The sequence below is a fragment of the Bicyclus anynana genome, chromosome 3 (assembly GCF_947172395.1).
Source record: "Bicyclus anynana chromosome 3, ilBicAnyn1.1, whole genome shotgun sequence".
Taxonomy (NCBI): Eukaryota; Metazoa; Arthropoda; class Insecta; order Lepidoptera; family Nymphalidae; genus Bicyclus; species Bicyclus anynana.
The window spans coordinates 12067589-12085802 of record NC_069085.1 but is presented as its reverse complement, the minus strand read 5'-3'; the positions used below and the strand labels follow the sequence as shown (position 1 = coordinate 12085802).

The following is an 18214-nucleotide window of genomic DNA, read 5'->3' as shown; positions in this document are numbered from 1 at the left end:
CAACGATGCATCGGCTACTTTTAGGGATTTGTATAAAGGTAGGTAGTTGTTTATGCAACTTATAGTTGTGAATACTCTGAAGCTTAGGAAGATATATTTTATATAGTATGTAAAGATTCTAGAGAGCAGATAAATGATCTAAATTTTCTAGTTTACACAAGAATATAATGGAAATACATCCATTTTATCTATCAAACTAGCGACGTGCGTGTGATCTACGCATGAATTCGAAACTATACTCATAATATCGATATCAGCTCATAAAAATGGTAGGTAGGTATTTTAGAAAAGGGAGAAATTAAAGAACTGGTTTTAAAAGTTATCTTTACTAAATAGTCATTAAGCAATGTTACCCATTACCTTATACTTAATATCTATTAAGTAAACCCTAAACAAACAAATCAGATAAAACAATCACGTCAGTCTTAAAATTTGAGACTGGAATGATAATAACAATCAACAAACATTTACACTTTACACTTATATTGCTTTTCCAACGGCAAGTTATTAAATAAGGTGTCCCAGTGGCGTAATAGGGCAATGATGTTAAATACTGTTAGATGTGTTACTAGCGCATGACAAATGAGGCGCTCAAAAGAGGAAATTTATAGTCAACTCAATGTTAGTTTTGGTCAACAACGAACGTTATTTAAACAAATAAAACCTAAATATCGTCTACAATGTCGAGTTGTGTGTTCAGAAGTGTAAAATCTATATATTCATCAATATTTAATAGAATTTAAGACAAAATTGTGCATGTGTGCGCTCAGTGTTGAAGCCTATTAAAAGGATCACTTTTTACGGTGATTTTGTAGGGACGTAACCGATCTAAAGTATAAAATTATCATTGATCTAGGGCCCATTTGGAATTTATAGTAAGGGCTCTTTGCTTTGAGCTTTTGTGCTGCCTGTAGTTACGCTACTGAGGTGGCCTTTTACATTTAATTATAATATATGTAGTAAGAAAAAGATGATACAAACTGAGTTTAGTTATACAATAGGTACAAAGTTTACTTTTATCTCAACTATATACAAACATTTCATCCAGCGAGATTCCTATTTTTTTTGTAAATTTATATACAGAATATATAACATTTTGTGACTTAGAATTAAGTAAAAATAGGTGTACAAGTTTTAAAGTTATTATACAGGTATTATTTCAAGAAATAAACATATTTTTTTTATTAAATATAATGACGGTCTTATGTAATAATAGAAGACCGGGTTTGTTTTATAATAGTACATATTTTTTAATAGTGTTCATGGAATTACCTAAGTAGCAGAAAAAGAAATTTTTTAAAATAATCACAATCACGCGGCATCTAGGTGAATTATATAAGTCCGAGTAATCCATACTAAGTTTTATGTCCTCACTATTTCAGGATATTGTTGTAGTGATATAATAAAAAAATACATAAACTGAAATTACTTCATTAAAACACTTATCATGGTATGTGATAGCAGTCTAGGTACAAATTACGATCATAATAATTACAAATATTTTTCTATTTGACAGTAGTAAATTTTTATACATATTCAATTCATATTCCACATTTACAACATGAACATAATAAGAATATAAATGCAATAGAAAAATACAGACACTTTATTTGTAAAATAGATCGATTTATTCGAGTACTATTCAATACATACAAAAACGTATCACAAATTGGGAAGTATCTCCTACCACCTACTTAATATAGTATTACATAGTCCAAAACTTTACAAGAGACTGCCTATTATTTTTTAATTCTGACACACAAGAGCAATGCATCAGTGCGATGTATCGCAAATAAATTAGACTAACTATAGTTTTTATAACAGAATGTTTTCCGTTGCAAAGCGTATAGCGCATAATGTAGCGACGAAATACTTTTAAATGCCGGACTTAATCGTAAATATAGACATTTATTCAACTCAAACCCCATTTTTCGTCGTTCGTTGATTTAAGTCGTTTAAAAGTTTACAGTTACAGTAAGGTTATAGATTCATTGGACAAATAACAGTTATCAGCTATCTAACGCCAAAATGCACGTTACGTTACGTTATCAACCCATATACGGCTCACTGCTGAGCTCGAGTCTCCTCTCAGAATGAGAGGGGTTAGGCCAATAGTCCACCACGCTGGCCCAATGCGGATTGGCAGACTTCACACACGCAGATAATTAAGAAATTCTCTGGTATGCAGGTTTCCTCACGATGTTTTCCTTCACCGTTTGAGGCACGTGATATTTAATTTCTTAAAATGCACACAACTGAAAAGTTGGAGGTACATGTCCCGGACCGGATTCGAACCTACGCCCTCCAGAATCGGAGGCAGAGGTCATATCCACTGGGCTATCACGGCTCGTGCCGTACCATATTAGATGGTAAATTAGGCTAACTCAGCTACCAAACGCCAAATTGCACATTGGATAGTAAACTAGGCTATTTAAGCTATCTAACGCCAAATCGCTCATAGGATGGTAAATTAGGCTAACTCAGCTACGAGTGTCTAACGCCAAATTGCACATTGGATGGAAAACTAGGCTAACTCAGCTATCTAACGTCAAATTTTACATTGAATGGTAAATTAGGCTAACTCAGCTATCTAACGCCAAATAACACATTGGATGGTAAATTAAGCTAACTTAGCTACGAGTACCTAACGCCAAATTGCACATTGGATAGTAAATTAGGCTAACAGCCGCCGACATTTTATTTTGTGACTGTCCATTTGCATTGGGCTATAAAAATGTAGAAAACGGGAGTTGGGACATCTGTTCTGTATGTTTGTGTCCTACGCTACTCGAACCTCAGGTTAGAAGGACTTTAGACTGATAATGAAGTCAAATCAGTCTAACGCCTTCGTGACCATGGTTGGAATCTACGTCTGGAACTCGCAAGAATTTGGGGACATTGTCTTCGCCAGCGAAGAAGCTTTGCCAAGGTTGGTTATGTTACCAAAAAGGTCTGTGATTATGTCGTCATCCAGGTCGAAAAGTACATACCTGTCGACTGGATTAAAGTGTGTCATTTATTGTTTGTTAACAACACAACACATAAAATATAATGGAGATAAAACAATTAGCCGCAAAGCTTTTCTTAATGTGTCCACAGCTTAAACAGATCAATTTCTTCATAAAATCTATAAATAAATAATGTTTTAATGTTAAATCACTTAAAATAACTTTCAAGGTCAGATCTAATATTCAGATTAGTAAAGCGAATACACACACAGAATATTGTTGATTAACAAGGTATCTCAATTAATTGATATGTTTAAACACATGCATTACTGGCCGCTATAAATATATATTACTTTATTCAAGTTAATTTAGACCAAATATTTACTTACATCAGCGAAATAATCACAAAATTGACGAGTATTAAATATATAAGCAAATAAAGTTACCAGACCTTTAAATTTCAAAGGAAGAAAAACCTAATATACAAAATAACACTTGAGTATGTAAAGTAAAGTGATCACAATCTTATTTGTCCATTGGTAATTTTTTCGAATTCCTCCGGCCCTAGTGGAAGATATTTGCCTTTTTTCAGATCCAAATAGTAAAGCTTGTCGCTCTTCACCAAGCTCGGGTCGAAGCCTTCCCTCTGCAAGTCAGTCTTCTTCATTTTAAACGTACCTGAAGATATTTATGAACTTAATAAAATAATTATTCAAAGAATAATGAACAAGAAAGATGTAACCAATTTTTAAAAATAAATAAATGTAACTTTTAAACAGACCAATGAATATATGAATGAATTTATTTACCTAATACATTTATACAATGTTGTTTACAAATAGTCTCAAGTCACAGTGTCTTTTCATAGACAAAAAAACCAAAGAGATCAGGCAAAATGCAACTTAGAATTGAGATAGCGTTTACGTGCACAATTGTAAAATATAGAATTAAAACAAACAATGTTTTTTTTTTTATTATTCTTTACAAGTTAGCCCTTGACTACAATCTCACCTGATGGTAAGTGATGATGCAGTCTAAGATGGAAACGGGCTAACTTGTTAGGAGGAGGATGAAAATCCACACCCCTTTCGGTTTCTACACGGCATCGTACCGGAACGCTAAATCGCTTGGCGGTACGTCTTTGCCGGTAGGGTGGTAACTAGCCACGGCCGAAGCCTCCCACCAGCCAGACCCGGACAAATTAAGAAAATCTCAATCTGCCCAGCCGGGGATCGAACCCAGGACCTCCGTCTTGTAAATCCACCGCGCATACCACTGCGCCACGGAGGCCGTCACAATGTATCTCAAACGAGGTACTAACATTCGAGAAAACCGAAACATCAGAAAGCTTTGATTGAGTTTATTGCCTTATTGCAAAGTTGCAAACATCTTGATTATCCGTATTAAAAGAGTATAACTAGAGTTGCAAGTCTACAACTATGTTATAAAACAATCAAAAGATATGTCGTCACGAGAAAGATTTTATATTGTCAACCAATAATTAATTTACAGGCAATTTTAAACCGCCAAGATTGACTATTTGTAAAATTCTACCACCGGTTTGAAAGGCAGGTTCTGCTCTGAAAAGACGGTAATAAATTCAACAGTTGCCGTAATAAAAACATTTACTATTATAATTTACAATATGGATGATGACAGTTTTTTAAATTGTATATAAATTAAGAGTATACTAATAGTATGGCAAATTTGTAAAAGTAACAGGGTATCTGCGATCATTACTTTCGGAGCTACAGAGATTTAAAGGGTCAGATTTGCAGCGCTGCCGCGGATCCCTGTAAAACATCCCTCCCTGTAAAATCTCCATACAAAATGGCACGATTTAGTGACGTCGTTGGCTCACTGATCGTTAGGTTTGTATGGGCGTTCAAACAAAATTACTAATATCTTTGTTATTTGTGCGTTTATGTTTATAGTTCATTTATAGAAAAATGTCACATTTAATGTAAGGAAGCTAAAACTGTATGAATTTTCATCTAATTACGATAAAAAAAAATTAATAGATTTCGAAATTTTATAATCTTATTTATTTTGCAAATATCCAGACAATCTTTGCTTTATATGTATAAATCAGTTAACATTGACCTTATTTGCCCGAATGTATCGTAAAAATCAATATATTCAAACCTAGTCATCATCCCCATTGTTGAATTCAGCAATATGTCTTTCAAAGGTCGGCAATATGTCCATCTCTCGTCACGAGATTTGTCTTTGACACATCTTATTCCTACAGACGGAATTTTTAAAGGAAAATATGTAAGATACTCGTAAATACATATATGATAAATGCATCATCATTATTATATTTATATTATGACTTGATGGACGTCCACAGCTGGACATAGGCCTCTTGCATGTATTTCCAAACACAACGGTCTCGAGCCGTCAGCATCCAGAGGCTCCCTGCAACCTCGACAAGTAAACCTGGCAACATTTAACGCACGCACTTTCCTCAGTGCCTGAAGACAAACCACTAGGAACAGTGCGTGTTGCCAATGATGACCTACGAATCAGAGACTTGGTCGCTAACTATAAACCTCATTAGAAGGCTCAAAGTCACTCAGTGGGTGATGGTAGGATTTTCTCTGCGAGATCGAATCAGACGAATCAAAGTCACTGACATACCTCAGCAGTCGCAAAACTGAAGTGGCAAAGGGCAGGCCACATAGTTCAAAGACATCTATTCCTTGGGGATTCGATCACGCAGAAATACTCCTAGCATAGCTCGTTCTGTCATTCTCTGTGTGACTGAGCTTTTTTATGAGGCCCATAGTTAGTGATCAAGTCTCGGAACCATAGGTATCACTGGTAACACGCACTGTTCGAAGACTTGTCTTCAGGCACTGAAGAATTTCGGACGAAAAGATATAGCGGAGTATCCAGAATACTGCCTAGCCGAGATGGATTCGGCGGTTCACCGCTTTCTCGAAATTGGAATCTGCATAAATCATGAAATATTATGAGATTTATAGTCACCTGTCATGTCGACACTAGTCATGACCCTCAGGAACACGGGGCGCGCGTAAGCCGGCAGGTCCCGCGCCAGACCTTCGGCCAACGCGTCCAGATCTAGAGAGCCGTCACTGTCCACGATACCGCACATGCCCGCTCGCCCTTCTATATTTGGCACCTAATTTATAACAAAAATACATACAGCCGCTTATAGAACATCAACATTTGTAGATTTTTAAAATATGACGAAACTGTGTGTAAACAAGAAAGATGAAACCAATTTTTAAAAATAAAAAAATGGAACTTATAAACAGACCAATGAATGAATGAATGATTTGCCTAATACAGTGGTACCCAAATGGTGTTCAATTCAAGACTTCCATATTGTAAATCGTTTCAATTGTGATAATATTAATTGACGTAATTTATTATTCATTTTCAATTAAATTGTTTTAAAATATTGCATTCCAAAATTCCATGGCACTATTTAGGAAACCGATATGCTTCTGGCGCGCTACCACACGCGACGAGACGCAAGAGTTTTCCGTCTTTAGTTTACTTCTTTCTTAAGCTAGGGTTCCGCTGAAAAATGGTGAAACAAAAAGGGTTCCAAAGTCAAAAGAACGGGAACCGCTGGCCTAATACATTTATACAATGTTGTTTTTTACAAGTAGTCTCAAGTCACAGTGTCTTTGTGTATTTTAAAGCCGAAATTATAATGTGCCAACTCTCACCAGTACGCCATAGACGACGGCGTCCCGTTGGTCGGCGATGTTGGACACGAGCGCCTCCACCTCGCTGGTGCTGACGTTCTCGCCGCGCCAGCGGAACGTGTCGCCGGTGCGGTCGCGGAAGTACAGGTAGCCAAACTCGTCCGCGACTAGAATGTCGCCTGGGGACAAAGTATTACCGTATAAGTAGTATATAAATAAATTTATTATCAGAGAAATTAAATATCACGTGTCTCAAACGGTTAAGGAAAACATCGTGAGGAAACCTGCATACCAGAGAATTATCTTAATTTTCTGCGTGTGAAGTCTGCCAATCCGCATTGGGCCAACGTGGTGGACTATTGGCCTAATCCCTCTCATTCTGAGAGGAGACTGGAGCTCAGCAGTGAGCCGGATATGGGTTAATTACCTCATAACATCGTCATTTATTAATCAATTTTGAAAAATATTTTTCGTTTGAAAGAGTATACTTTGGTCCCATTTAACTTTCACGAAATACTGTAATTTCATGTAAAAATTAAAATAACTGCAATAAGTGAACTAAATTAGCAATACTTTGGCGTTTACGATCACTATGACAGGACACACTAAAACAGAAAAATAAACAGGGCACCATTTTACGAGATAGTATCTCAAGTTTACGATCTTATAACCCAGTATTCTAATTATCGAAGAATACTTTTATCGTAGGCTAACTGTGTGCTATAAATACATTGACCTCTTATAATACAAGGACCCACAATCATGTAGAAAATTTCACTTAAAAACTGGCCAACTGCTTTGACAGTTTTAGAATTATTGGTAAAGAAATTATTAAAAATTTAAATAGTTATATATATTCAATAAAATCCCAAATTCAGAGCAAATTAAACCTTAAGGATTGAGTTTAAGATTTAATTTACAAATGCGGCTACTTGAATTGAGTGCCAAGAAGTTGTGTTTAGCTCTCATTGAGTGGGGACGTTTTTTGGTCGCTGATTATGCATCCACTTTTTAATGGAGATCTATGTATAAATGTCAAAAACCAGCATATACCTGAGATAAAAGCTGAGTCTCCGTGTGTGAAGACGTTTCTAACGATCTTCTTCTCTGACGCGTTTTTATCGACATAGCCCAGGTATTCACGGGTGGGGTTGTTAGATGAAATTTTGCCTATGAAGACGCCGGGCTCGTTCACTTGTGCCAACTGCAATGAAAACGTAGACAATATAGGCTTATTTACAACATGATTATCAGTGTAGATTTAAGTCGTAAACAAAAAGTAATATTTGACAACATCACTTACAATCTTTACTAATATTATAAAGCTGAAGAGTTTGTTTGTTTGTTTTGATGAACGCGTTAATTTCAGGTACTACTTGAGGGGATATCTCACACGGATTTGAAATTTCAGTGTTATATAGCCCATTTATCGAGGATTTATTTATTTCAATTAGGGTTAGTCTACAAAAACTTTTGAAACGTCAAGTTACGCCATGATTAAATGGTGGTAAGTAAAGTCGAAAACTTAATATTAAAGTTTTCAAACGCGCCTTGGTCTCTGATCAACACTTTGACGACCAGAGAGGGTTCTATTCCCAACTCGGATCAGTCTAAGAATTTATATTTTCAAAATTGGCTTTTGGTCTGGCAAAGACGAACCACCGTGCGATTTAGCGTTCCGGTACGATGCCGCGTAGAAACCGTCAGAGGTATAGATAGAATAAAATTGTACTACTTCGAAGTAAGCCCGCTTTTATCTTAGACTGCATCATCATTCATCATTTTTTAATTACCTGACAAAGTCCCCGGGAATCTCTAACAGGTTCCCCAGTTTCCTGATCCACTTTGATGATGGCAATGGGATATATCTTCGGGAAGATGCGTGACACGAAACCAATGGCGCCCGGCGTGCCGTCCGTGTTAGCTATAAAACAAACAAATAAACATACATTAATCGTATAAAAATGTTATTATGTGGGTAGTATTTTAATCGTCCCCCCCCCCCCTCTCATTCTGACAAGAGACTGTATATATGTGTATGGTATTGATAACCATATTAGAGATGAATATTAGAGAAATAATAAAAAGTAAACATGTAGATAAAATAAAAATAAAAAAAAAAAATATTAAACGGCATTTATAAGGAAAATAAATCTCGTCGCTCGTAACGTGTTTAAACACGGACGGGATGAGCCTACTCAATTTAAACATTATAAATGACTAGGCCATACCCCGCGGTTTCACCCGCGTAGTTCCCGTTTCCATGAGAATACGGGGATAAAATATAAATAAATATAGTGACAGTGATAAATAACGTGACTTTCTAGTGGCAAAAGAATTTTCAAAATCGATTCAGTAGAACCAGAGAGTACCCCTTACAACACCTCAAAATTTAACTCTTTATCTATAGCAATATAATATAGAGCATAGATATTATTGATGTATATCCTACTTAATATTATAAACGCGAAAGTTTGTATGGATTGCAGTCTATAATTTGATCCACTGCCGTTCTATGAATAAGAATTTATATAGCTGTGTTAGTGTAGTATAATTAAGTTTAAATTGAAGCGAAGCTCAGCGAAAAATCTAAAAAAAAAGATAAAAAAAAATTGTATGGTTGTTTGTTACACTTTAACGCCGAACTACTGAACCGATTTGGCTGAAATTTGAAACAAAGATAGATGGACCCTGGATTAACACATAGGCTACTCATTTTCATTCTGAAAAAATCAATGGTTCCCACGGGATTTGCAAAAACTGACGCGGACGAAGTCGCGGGTGTCTGCTAGTAGATTTATAGATTTAAAATTAAAATTTATATTCAAGGTGACAAAGGGCTTTGGGCATTATTCGCGTGGTCTGCGCTGACCTTTCGATTATAATTATATCGGTCAATGTCACCGTCACCGAGTGACAGTGACGTTCCCAACTGTACTGTCATTTGTATTCAAACAGCACCGTACGTAGATAGCGTACTACATGCTTTGTCATGATAAAATGTTCTACGCAACTTGCAAATTAGGTGAATACACCTCAGCAGTAAATGTTTCTACTTTATTTTGGTTACTACTTGTTATAACGGAGACGGACAAAGCTTAATTAATCTAACCTTCATGAGGAGGAGAATATACATTACGGGAGAATATATTAATACAGACGGGGATAATATAGCCTATGACAGTCGCAAATAACTCGCAAGTTAGGTGAATACACCTTAGCAGTGAATGTTTGTTTATTTTTTATTTTGGTAACTACTTGTTATATATGCTTAAATAAACTCCCTAAATATTAATTAAACTAATCAACCTGAGAAGGAGAATATACATTATACATGAATCTATATGAATATACAATCAGTCATACTAATCGTTAAGATTGACTCTTTTGAGGGGCATTAGAATGCCCAGAAAGATATGCAAATAGAGAGATATCAAAACGTGGCGCAGTGGTATGCGCGGTGGATTTACAAGACGGAGGTCCTGGGTTCGATCCCCGGCTGGGCAGATTTTCTTAATTTGTCCAGGTCTGGCTGGTGGGAGGCTTCGGCCGTGGCTAGTTACCACCCTACCGGCAAAGACGTACCGCCAAGCGATTTAGCGTTCCGGTACGAAGCCGTGTAGAAACCGAAAGGCGTGTGGGTTTTCATCCTTCTCCTAACAAGTTAGCCCGCTTCCATCTTAGACTGCATCATCACTTACCATCAGGTGGGATTGTAGTCAAGAGCTAACTTGTAAAGAATAAAAAAAAAAAAAACATGAGCAGATTATAAAAAAAAATAGCCTGAAACTCCTTAAATTATCGCTTGATTGATTGTTTGACTCTTTCTTAAACAACTACGACAACTCAAGACGAGTCAAAGAAGTGTCCATCCAATAGCAGCGAAGTCTAACATATCGCTCTCTCCTTTTCGTTCAATCGCATCGCAGTGAAACAGGGAGCGTTATTTTCGATATTTTTGTCTTTATCTCTTCTCAAAAATAACGTCGTCCACTGGCCAGTGGCCCCAAATGAAGTAGAACTCATTAATTAAAATAATAACAGCTCAATTTCAGGTCAACACCAGATCTTTACAGTACACATGTACGAGTATCTCTATGCGGTATTCGCTCAATATCTAAACCGGAGCAACCAGAAAGACATTTTGTAAAAATATCTCCATATTTTGGTACGTAAGGTCAAATGCATAAATTAATCAAAATAAAAAAAATATCAAAATTCATTTATTTCAATGACAATTTATACAATACTGTGACATTGTATATGTTTTTAAAATGACCACTAGAGTGTTAATTCAATGAATTCTCAGTTTGTTAAAACTGACTATTCTTAATTTAATATTAAACTACAATGCAGTTACCTTCTTCCTGTAATAAAATTAACAATAGAATCTTCGGACTACACGTATATTATATTATTATTTCTCATGCTTTATATACTTTTGACAGACAAAATTTAACTTTTAACTTTAATCTATAATGTGTCCTTGTAACGTAATCGAATATGTATCTAAGTATATATGTTTATGTATATAAAAACTTCGTGACACGGTGTTTGTGGTCACACACCAGCTAAAAGGCTCGACCGATTTTAATGAATTTCTTATTTGGTAGGTTGTACAATATTATAATTTTTTTTAGTCTGTAATTTTTTGATATTTGTATGTATTGTAATAAAATGTTGCCTTACCTATATTGGCATTGCCTTCCGTTGCACCGTAAAACTCCGTGACATATTTGATGTTAAATCTTGTAACAAACTCTGTCCAAATCTGTAATTTTAAAAAAATATTGCATTAATATATTGTATTAATTGAAATAGTTTCAATAAATAATTAAAAGATGGATGACTAGCGAAAACAATTGTGGCATTTAATACTCTCTGACAATTATGCAAGTTCCATGTCTTTTAATAAATCAAATCTAGTGACGGTGTTAGTGAACGCACACACAACAAACGGTTCGACGGATTGTACGAGTATATATCTGGTAGAATTTAGAATAAGTCGTAAAATATTTATACACGCTTTATATTAGCTTCACTGTAACTATGTAAGTATGTAAGAAAATCTTGGAATCTTAATTTGACCCACTTCCCCGGTCTTCGTTTAGGATGAAATTTTGCACACGCTCTGAGTTCTGATGACAATACATGACTAGCTAAGAAACGTCATTACAAATCCAATATGGCAGACTCACCAATCATTGTAGTAATAAATATATTTTCTTTCTTTCTTCTTCTTTCTTTCATTTTTTTTATCGAAATTTTAGTATTTTTGTATAAAAGAAATTTATATGGCAGCGAAAAGTTTGACGGATCAGGTGGTAATTACACTTTAAAAGTCTGATTTATGGAAATGGATCGGTGCCCCAAAACTAAAGGTTACGAAATACAGATAAATAAACGGAACAATCGATTACCTACCTACTTCACGATATTGGTCATTTAAAAACACAGTAAACCAGTAATTAGTACACTACTACGATGTTGCAAAGTAATCTATACGTATTGTAATATAAATAGAATCCGGATATCTGTAATTTGAATAAAATTACCAAAAATATTGAGGTGATTAAAAACAGTAGCAAAAGCCAAAAACACATTATAAATTTATTTACTGTTTACCAACGGGTTTGCATGCGATTTTCACAGGTAGATTAATTTGCAGGCATTGTTTCTTCGTAATCGGTTATAAGGACCAAAGTTACAAGTTATACAGGTCCTGGTCGGGAGTATTTCCCATAACTCTAGGGTTATATTCTTTAAGGAAAATTAATTAAAACTGTCTAAGGAACATGACATGTGTTTTAAAATGAATATTTTCAAAGTAAAAAATATTTCTTTTGTAAATAAAAATTATTATGTGTCCCCAAAGTTAATCATTAATAAATATCATGAAGTAGCTTACTAGTGAAGTGCGGAGTGCCAGTTTCAATATCATGTCGATATCGACAGTCTTACCACTACGATTACGTATTTTAAAATGCAAAGGATAGATAAAGGCGTGTGTAAGATTATTAGGAATTATTTTAATTACTTTGTATGAAAACATAAAAAGTTATTTTTAGTAAAAAAATAAATTGTTATGCAGTTCCTATAACTGGACTAGTCAACACCTTGAAGTTATGGAAAATACTCCGCAACACCCTGTATAGTAAATTACAGAAATTCACGTGGACATCTGGAGGTTTATATAAATATTTCAATATTTTACAACAAAGTATTTGCCACTGAAGTGTTTCTATATACAATACCCACGAATAATTGTGTAGGAAACCACATAGTAAATTCTAAGCAATTGTTTATAACAACTTAAATTTAAATATATGACTGTCGTATACCATTGTGTATGTGCTTAAATTAGGCAATTGCAGTTGAAATAAAAACTCAAAAGTACGTCGTTGCAATAAAGAACCGGTATTTTAATATGCTGCAGTGCTAAAAAGTTAACCACCTATAAAACCGGATATAATACTTGGTTTAAAGAAGCATGCGCGTACTTATTACGTTCACCTCTTTCAGTATAAAGCACGGTGAGTGGTGACAGGGCACGTAGCTTGGACGGGTGAAGAAACATTATTGATGCGTACATAAATATTTATACCTACATATTTTATCCTTCACGATCCAGACGATGACATTTTTTTAAGAATATTTGCCATATCTTTTTAAATGTGACCAATATTCCCATTCCCCTCCAATTAATTAGTCGGGAAAGATTGTGTTAGGAGTGGGTACGACAATAGACCAACGGGGCGGGGATCGAACCACCACCCCTCAGTGTCGAGTCCGACCGCACTTACCGTTGTGCTATTGAGGCTATAAATTATGGCATGACAACCGACAATGCTTCAAAGCAACACAAACACAAGCTACACAGCGTCTTCGGCGGCGAAGACGAAGTCCCCGATATCTAACATCACCCCGACGTGGGTTCTCTAACTCACTCGGACTGATTCACTCAGGCCAAGGTTAACCCTTCCCGAACGGCCCTCAAAGCCGAGGTCAGAGTCTCAAAGGAGACGTCCTTAGGGAGTGGTTCCGTCCTCTGTCTTTTTTTTCAGCCTTCGGGTCTCATCGCCGTAGTGGTCTCGTAGGGAGCCATCGGCACTTACTCAATACGAAAAGAAAAACATATTTTATACTAGCAAATATTCACAACTTTGTGTGTATTAGGCATATTCGTAGGTAGGTAGTCACTGCAGGACATAGACCTTTTGAAGGGACTTCCAAACAACACGATCCAGAGCCGCCTGCATCCAGCGAATCTCCGCAACTCGCTTGATGTCATCAGTCCACCTGGTGGGGGTTCAACCAACACTGTGTTTTCTAATGCGAGGTCGCCATTCCAGCTTCTTGGGATGCCAACGTCCATCGGCACTTCGAACTATGAGCCCCGCCCATTGCCACTTTAGCTTCGCAACTCGTTGAGAGATACTCCGAGCAAAGCTCGTTCCATCCCCCGCTAAGCCTTCTTAGGAGGCCCATAGTTAGCGACCAAGTCTCGGAAATTAATTGGAAATCGGTCGTATTAGAATCCAGCAGGCCAATTCACTGTATTTGTATTTGACATATGCTATGACATATACCGTGCTTACTGGTGGATATCATCGGTAGGTGACATATTGTCAATTGATTTGATGTTTATTTTAATAGGTTGATAATAAAGACCAAAATAGTGAACAGGCCAGCATTTACATTCGATTACGCACAATTAGAACATTTTCCAACTAAAGTAAGTATAAACCCAGACAATTAAAGTGACCGACAGCCAGTGCCGTAAATAGCCTTTTCTGCGCCCTGTGCGAGTTTCTATAACTGCGCCCTATTTAAGTAGACCCTTTGCCTATCATACCACCCACTGTGTCTCACTCACTAAAACTCAAACGCAGGTTCACTACTGCAAATGCGTTGCCCATTCTGATGCTTAATTCTGTCTATTCTTGCGCCCCCGAGAGTCTACGCCCTTTGCCTGGGCACCGGTGGCACCGCCCTATTTACGCCACTGCCGATAGCCATATATTTTAAACTAGCGGACGCCCGCGACTTCGTCCGCGTGAAACCCTACTACTACCCCTACCCCTACCCTACCCTACCCCTACCCTTCCCCTTACCCTACCTCTACCCTACCACGCGACGGCGACGGAAGTTTATAAACTGGAGTAACTTCTCCCGTTTTCTCAATATTTCACTTCACTGCTCTGCTCCTATTGATTGGAGCGTGATAAAAAGTATACTATAACCTGCCCAGGAGTATGAAGAATAATTGTACCAAGTTTTGTTAAAATCCGTCGAGTAATTTTTGTTTCTATAAAGAACATACCACACCACGGAAGCTTAAAAAATTGAGTTACTTCTCCCGTTTTCCCAACATTTCCCTTCACTGCTCTGCTCCTATTAATCATAGCATGATGAAAAGTATACTATAACCTGCCCAGGAGTATGAAGAATAATTGTACCAAGTTTCGTTAAAATCCGTCGAGTAGTTTTTGTTTCTATAAAGAACAGACAGACAGACAGACAGACAGACAGACAAAAATTTAACTGATTGCATTTTTGGAATCAGTATCGACCACTAATCACCCCCTGATAGTTATTTCGGAAATATATTTCATGTACAGAACTGACCTCTCTACAGATTTATTATAAGTATAAATTGTATGTCGCAGAGTATTATATGTCTTAATAATGTGTTCCTATGGGACGAAGTTACCTGCGGTCTGAGGCCGTTGCCGAAGATGACTCGCACGTTGTGCTGCTTGTCGGCGGGCGAGGGCGGCGTGGCCAGCACGTAGCGGCACATCTCGCCGATGTAGTGCGCCACCTGCGTACCACGCACACGCTATACTCTGTACCAGTCACTTTACTATACAGCTCGTGCGGATTAATTTGACACCTGCCCCTGTAGTCAAATGGCACGTCGATTCTCTTCCTTTTTTTTTTTTTATTCTTTACAAGTTAGCCCTTCACTACAATCTCACCTGATGGTAAGTGATGATGCAGTCTAAGATGGAAGCGGGCTAACTTGTTAGGAGGAGGATGAAAAATTGATGGTTGCAAGTACCACCAAGCGATTTAGCGTTCCATTACGATGTCGTGCAAAAATCAAAATGGGTGTGAATTTTATCTTGGTAGCCTATAAACATACATACCTACCTTATAATGAGATTTTAAATTAAGGCCAGATATATTTCTTAATACTCCTTTTTCGTATCTATGTAATTACTATGATTAATTACTATGCATTTTTGTTACAAATACGTATATCAGTGGAAACTAATCGACCTAATCCCACTGCATAAATGTAAGTACGATTTGCCTTACCCAAGTTACATAAAGCTAGACTCAATTTGCAAGGCAGTTCGCATTTCCTATGCGTCTATAAACATTACATCATACCTACACTCTTATATAATAATATCTTAGAATTACAATACCTATACATAAGCTAAATAAGATTTTTTTTTTTTCTTTACAAGTTAGCCCTTGACTACAATCTCACCTAATGGTAAGTGATGATGCAATCTAAAATAGAAGCGGGTTAACTTGCTAGGAGGAGAATAAAAATCCACAGCACATTCGGTTTGTACACGACATCGTACCGGAACGTTCAATCGCTTGCTGGTACGTCTTTGCCGAGGGTGGTAACTAGCTTACGGCTGAACCGGAATGCTAAATCGCTTAGCGGTACGTCTTTGCCGATAGGGTGGTAACTAGCCACAGCTGAAACCTCCCACCAGCCAGACCTGGACCAATTACGAAAACCTAAAACTGCCCAGTCGGGGATCGAACCCAGGACCTCCGTCTTGTAAATTCACCGCGCATACCACGGAGGCCATCAAAATCTCTGCATATTCATAAAAAATGAAACATCTATGTATTAAAATAAAGTAGTTAATTAAAGTAGAAACAACATTATTTAACGACTCATCAATCCATTTTAATATGTGAACTTTACCCTTGCCGACCTTGCGCCATCTATAACACGATAAAACACTGTACATCAATTTGTACGATTTTTTTAGAATTGAAAATATCGTGTTATTCATATTAATTGATTACGAAACACGCCAAACTGCAAGTGATTGGATCGCGCCACGTTGCAAGAACCAGCTCATGACTAAGGGCCCCGTATGGGTTCGAAACTAGTCTGGCATACTGCGACCTTACATCACGTGAGTTCAAATCGGTTCAGTAGTTTCGGAGCCTATTCAATGCAAACAAACAATCAAAACTTCGCTCTTTATAATATTAGTATAGATTATTCAGAACTATTAAAGATGCTAATTATTCTTTACATTATTAATTAAGGTTTGGTTACACTAATTAAAATGTATACACGTTATAAATCAAAGATGTCAAAAATAGTATATGTACATATAAGGAGCTAAGTTTTAATGTTTAATAGCTTTAGTACTGTGACGTCATAATCTGTGAACACGAAAATTCGAACAGAAGTACGTACTCTTAACTCCAATAACAAAAGTGATAATAAACTCACCGTGGCCTTATATTTGGCGCAGTCGGGGAAATACTGCGAGGCAGAGAACTTGGGCTTCAATACGACCGTGCAACCGAAAACTAATGCCTGTCCCACACTGACCACGCCGCCCGCCGTGTGGTACAGCGGCAGGGGGCAGTACACCACATCGGAGGAATTCAACTGCATGTGATGGATCCCACAAGCCATAAACACATATCTGGAACAAACGTAACTTCATCATTATCAACTTACTAACAAACGCCCCGAGGTTTCACCCGCGTAGTTACCGTTCCCGTGTATATAAAAAGTAGACTACTTTTTGTTTGATGTGTTAATCCAGAGTGAAATCTATTTCCATTCCAAATTTCAGCCAAATCGCTTCAGTAGCCGCAGCGTAAAGGAGGAACAAACATACGCACACACTTAGACACAAACTTTCGCATTTATAATATAAGTGTGATAGTCTTTGTAATGTTTGTACACACTCTGGTGATCGGTTGATCACTCGGTTAACCACTTCCTCTTGGTTGAACACTGCATGTACTTAATACCATCGTGGCACGCATTACTGTAGCAACCAAGTGCAACTGACTCCCTCTTGTCCGAGGCTTGTATTTATAGACTAATCTATTGACAGCCTAGGCTGTTGATATATAATACAGCCTTTCTCGATAAATGGGCTATCTTACACTAAACGAATTTATCAAATCGGACCAACAGTTCCTGAGTTTAGCGCGTTCAAGCAGACAAACAAACTCTTAAGCTTTATAATATTAGTATAGATTTTAACTTCCCTCTTTATAGGAGAGGGGGAACGTAACTTATTTATACTTAACTAGCAGACCCCTCATAGTTTTACCTGCGTAGATCCCATTTCCTTGGGAATGTGGGGATAAAATATTGCCTATGACAACTCACAAATAACGCAGCTTTCTATTGGTAACATAATTATCAAAATCGGTTCATTAAATTCATAAATTACCCCCTTTTATATTATAAACTTACTTCTTTAAAATATCAAAGTACAAAAATATAACCGTTTTCCCCCCAAAGGGCAGAAAACGATTATTTAGGTTTCAGCCGAAGCTTGATCCACTTAC

General features: G+C 36.9%; 1 protein-coding gene across 1 annotated transcript in view; it reads right to left on the bottom strand.

Moving 5' to 3' along the window:
• Positions 1–310: 310 nt before the first annotated feature.
• LOC112056757 (long-chain fatty acid transport protein 4) overlaps positions 311–18214 on the bottom strand; it is a 30786-nt gene continuing 12882 nt past the window's right edge. Inside the window, exons 5-12 of the mRNA XM_024097235.2 lie at positions 17133–17331; positions 15345–15455; positions 11321–11402; positions 8425–8555; positions 7685–7835; positions 6653–6810; positions 5943–6096; positions 311–3626 (exon numbers count right to left, since the gene is read on the bottom strand). Coding sequence (XP_023953003.1) covers positions 3466–3626; positions 5943–6096; positions 6653–6810; positions 7685–7835; positions 8425–8555; positions 11321–11402; positions 15345–15455; positions 17133–17331 — 1147 coding nt within the window. The 3' untranslated portion in view covers positions 311–3465. The remainder of the gene's footprint in view (positions 3627–5942; positions 6097–6652; positions 6811–7684; positions 7836–8424; positions 8556–11320; positions 11403–15344; positions 15456–17132; positions 17332–18214) is intronic.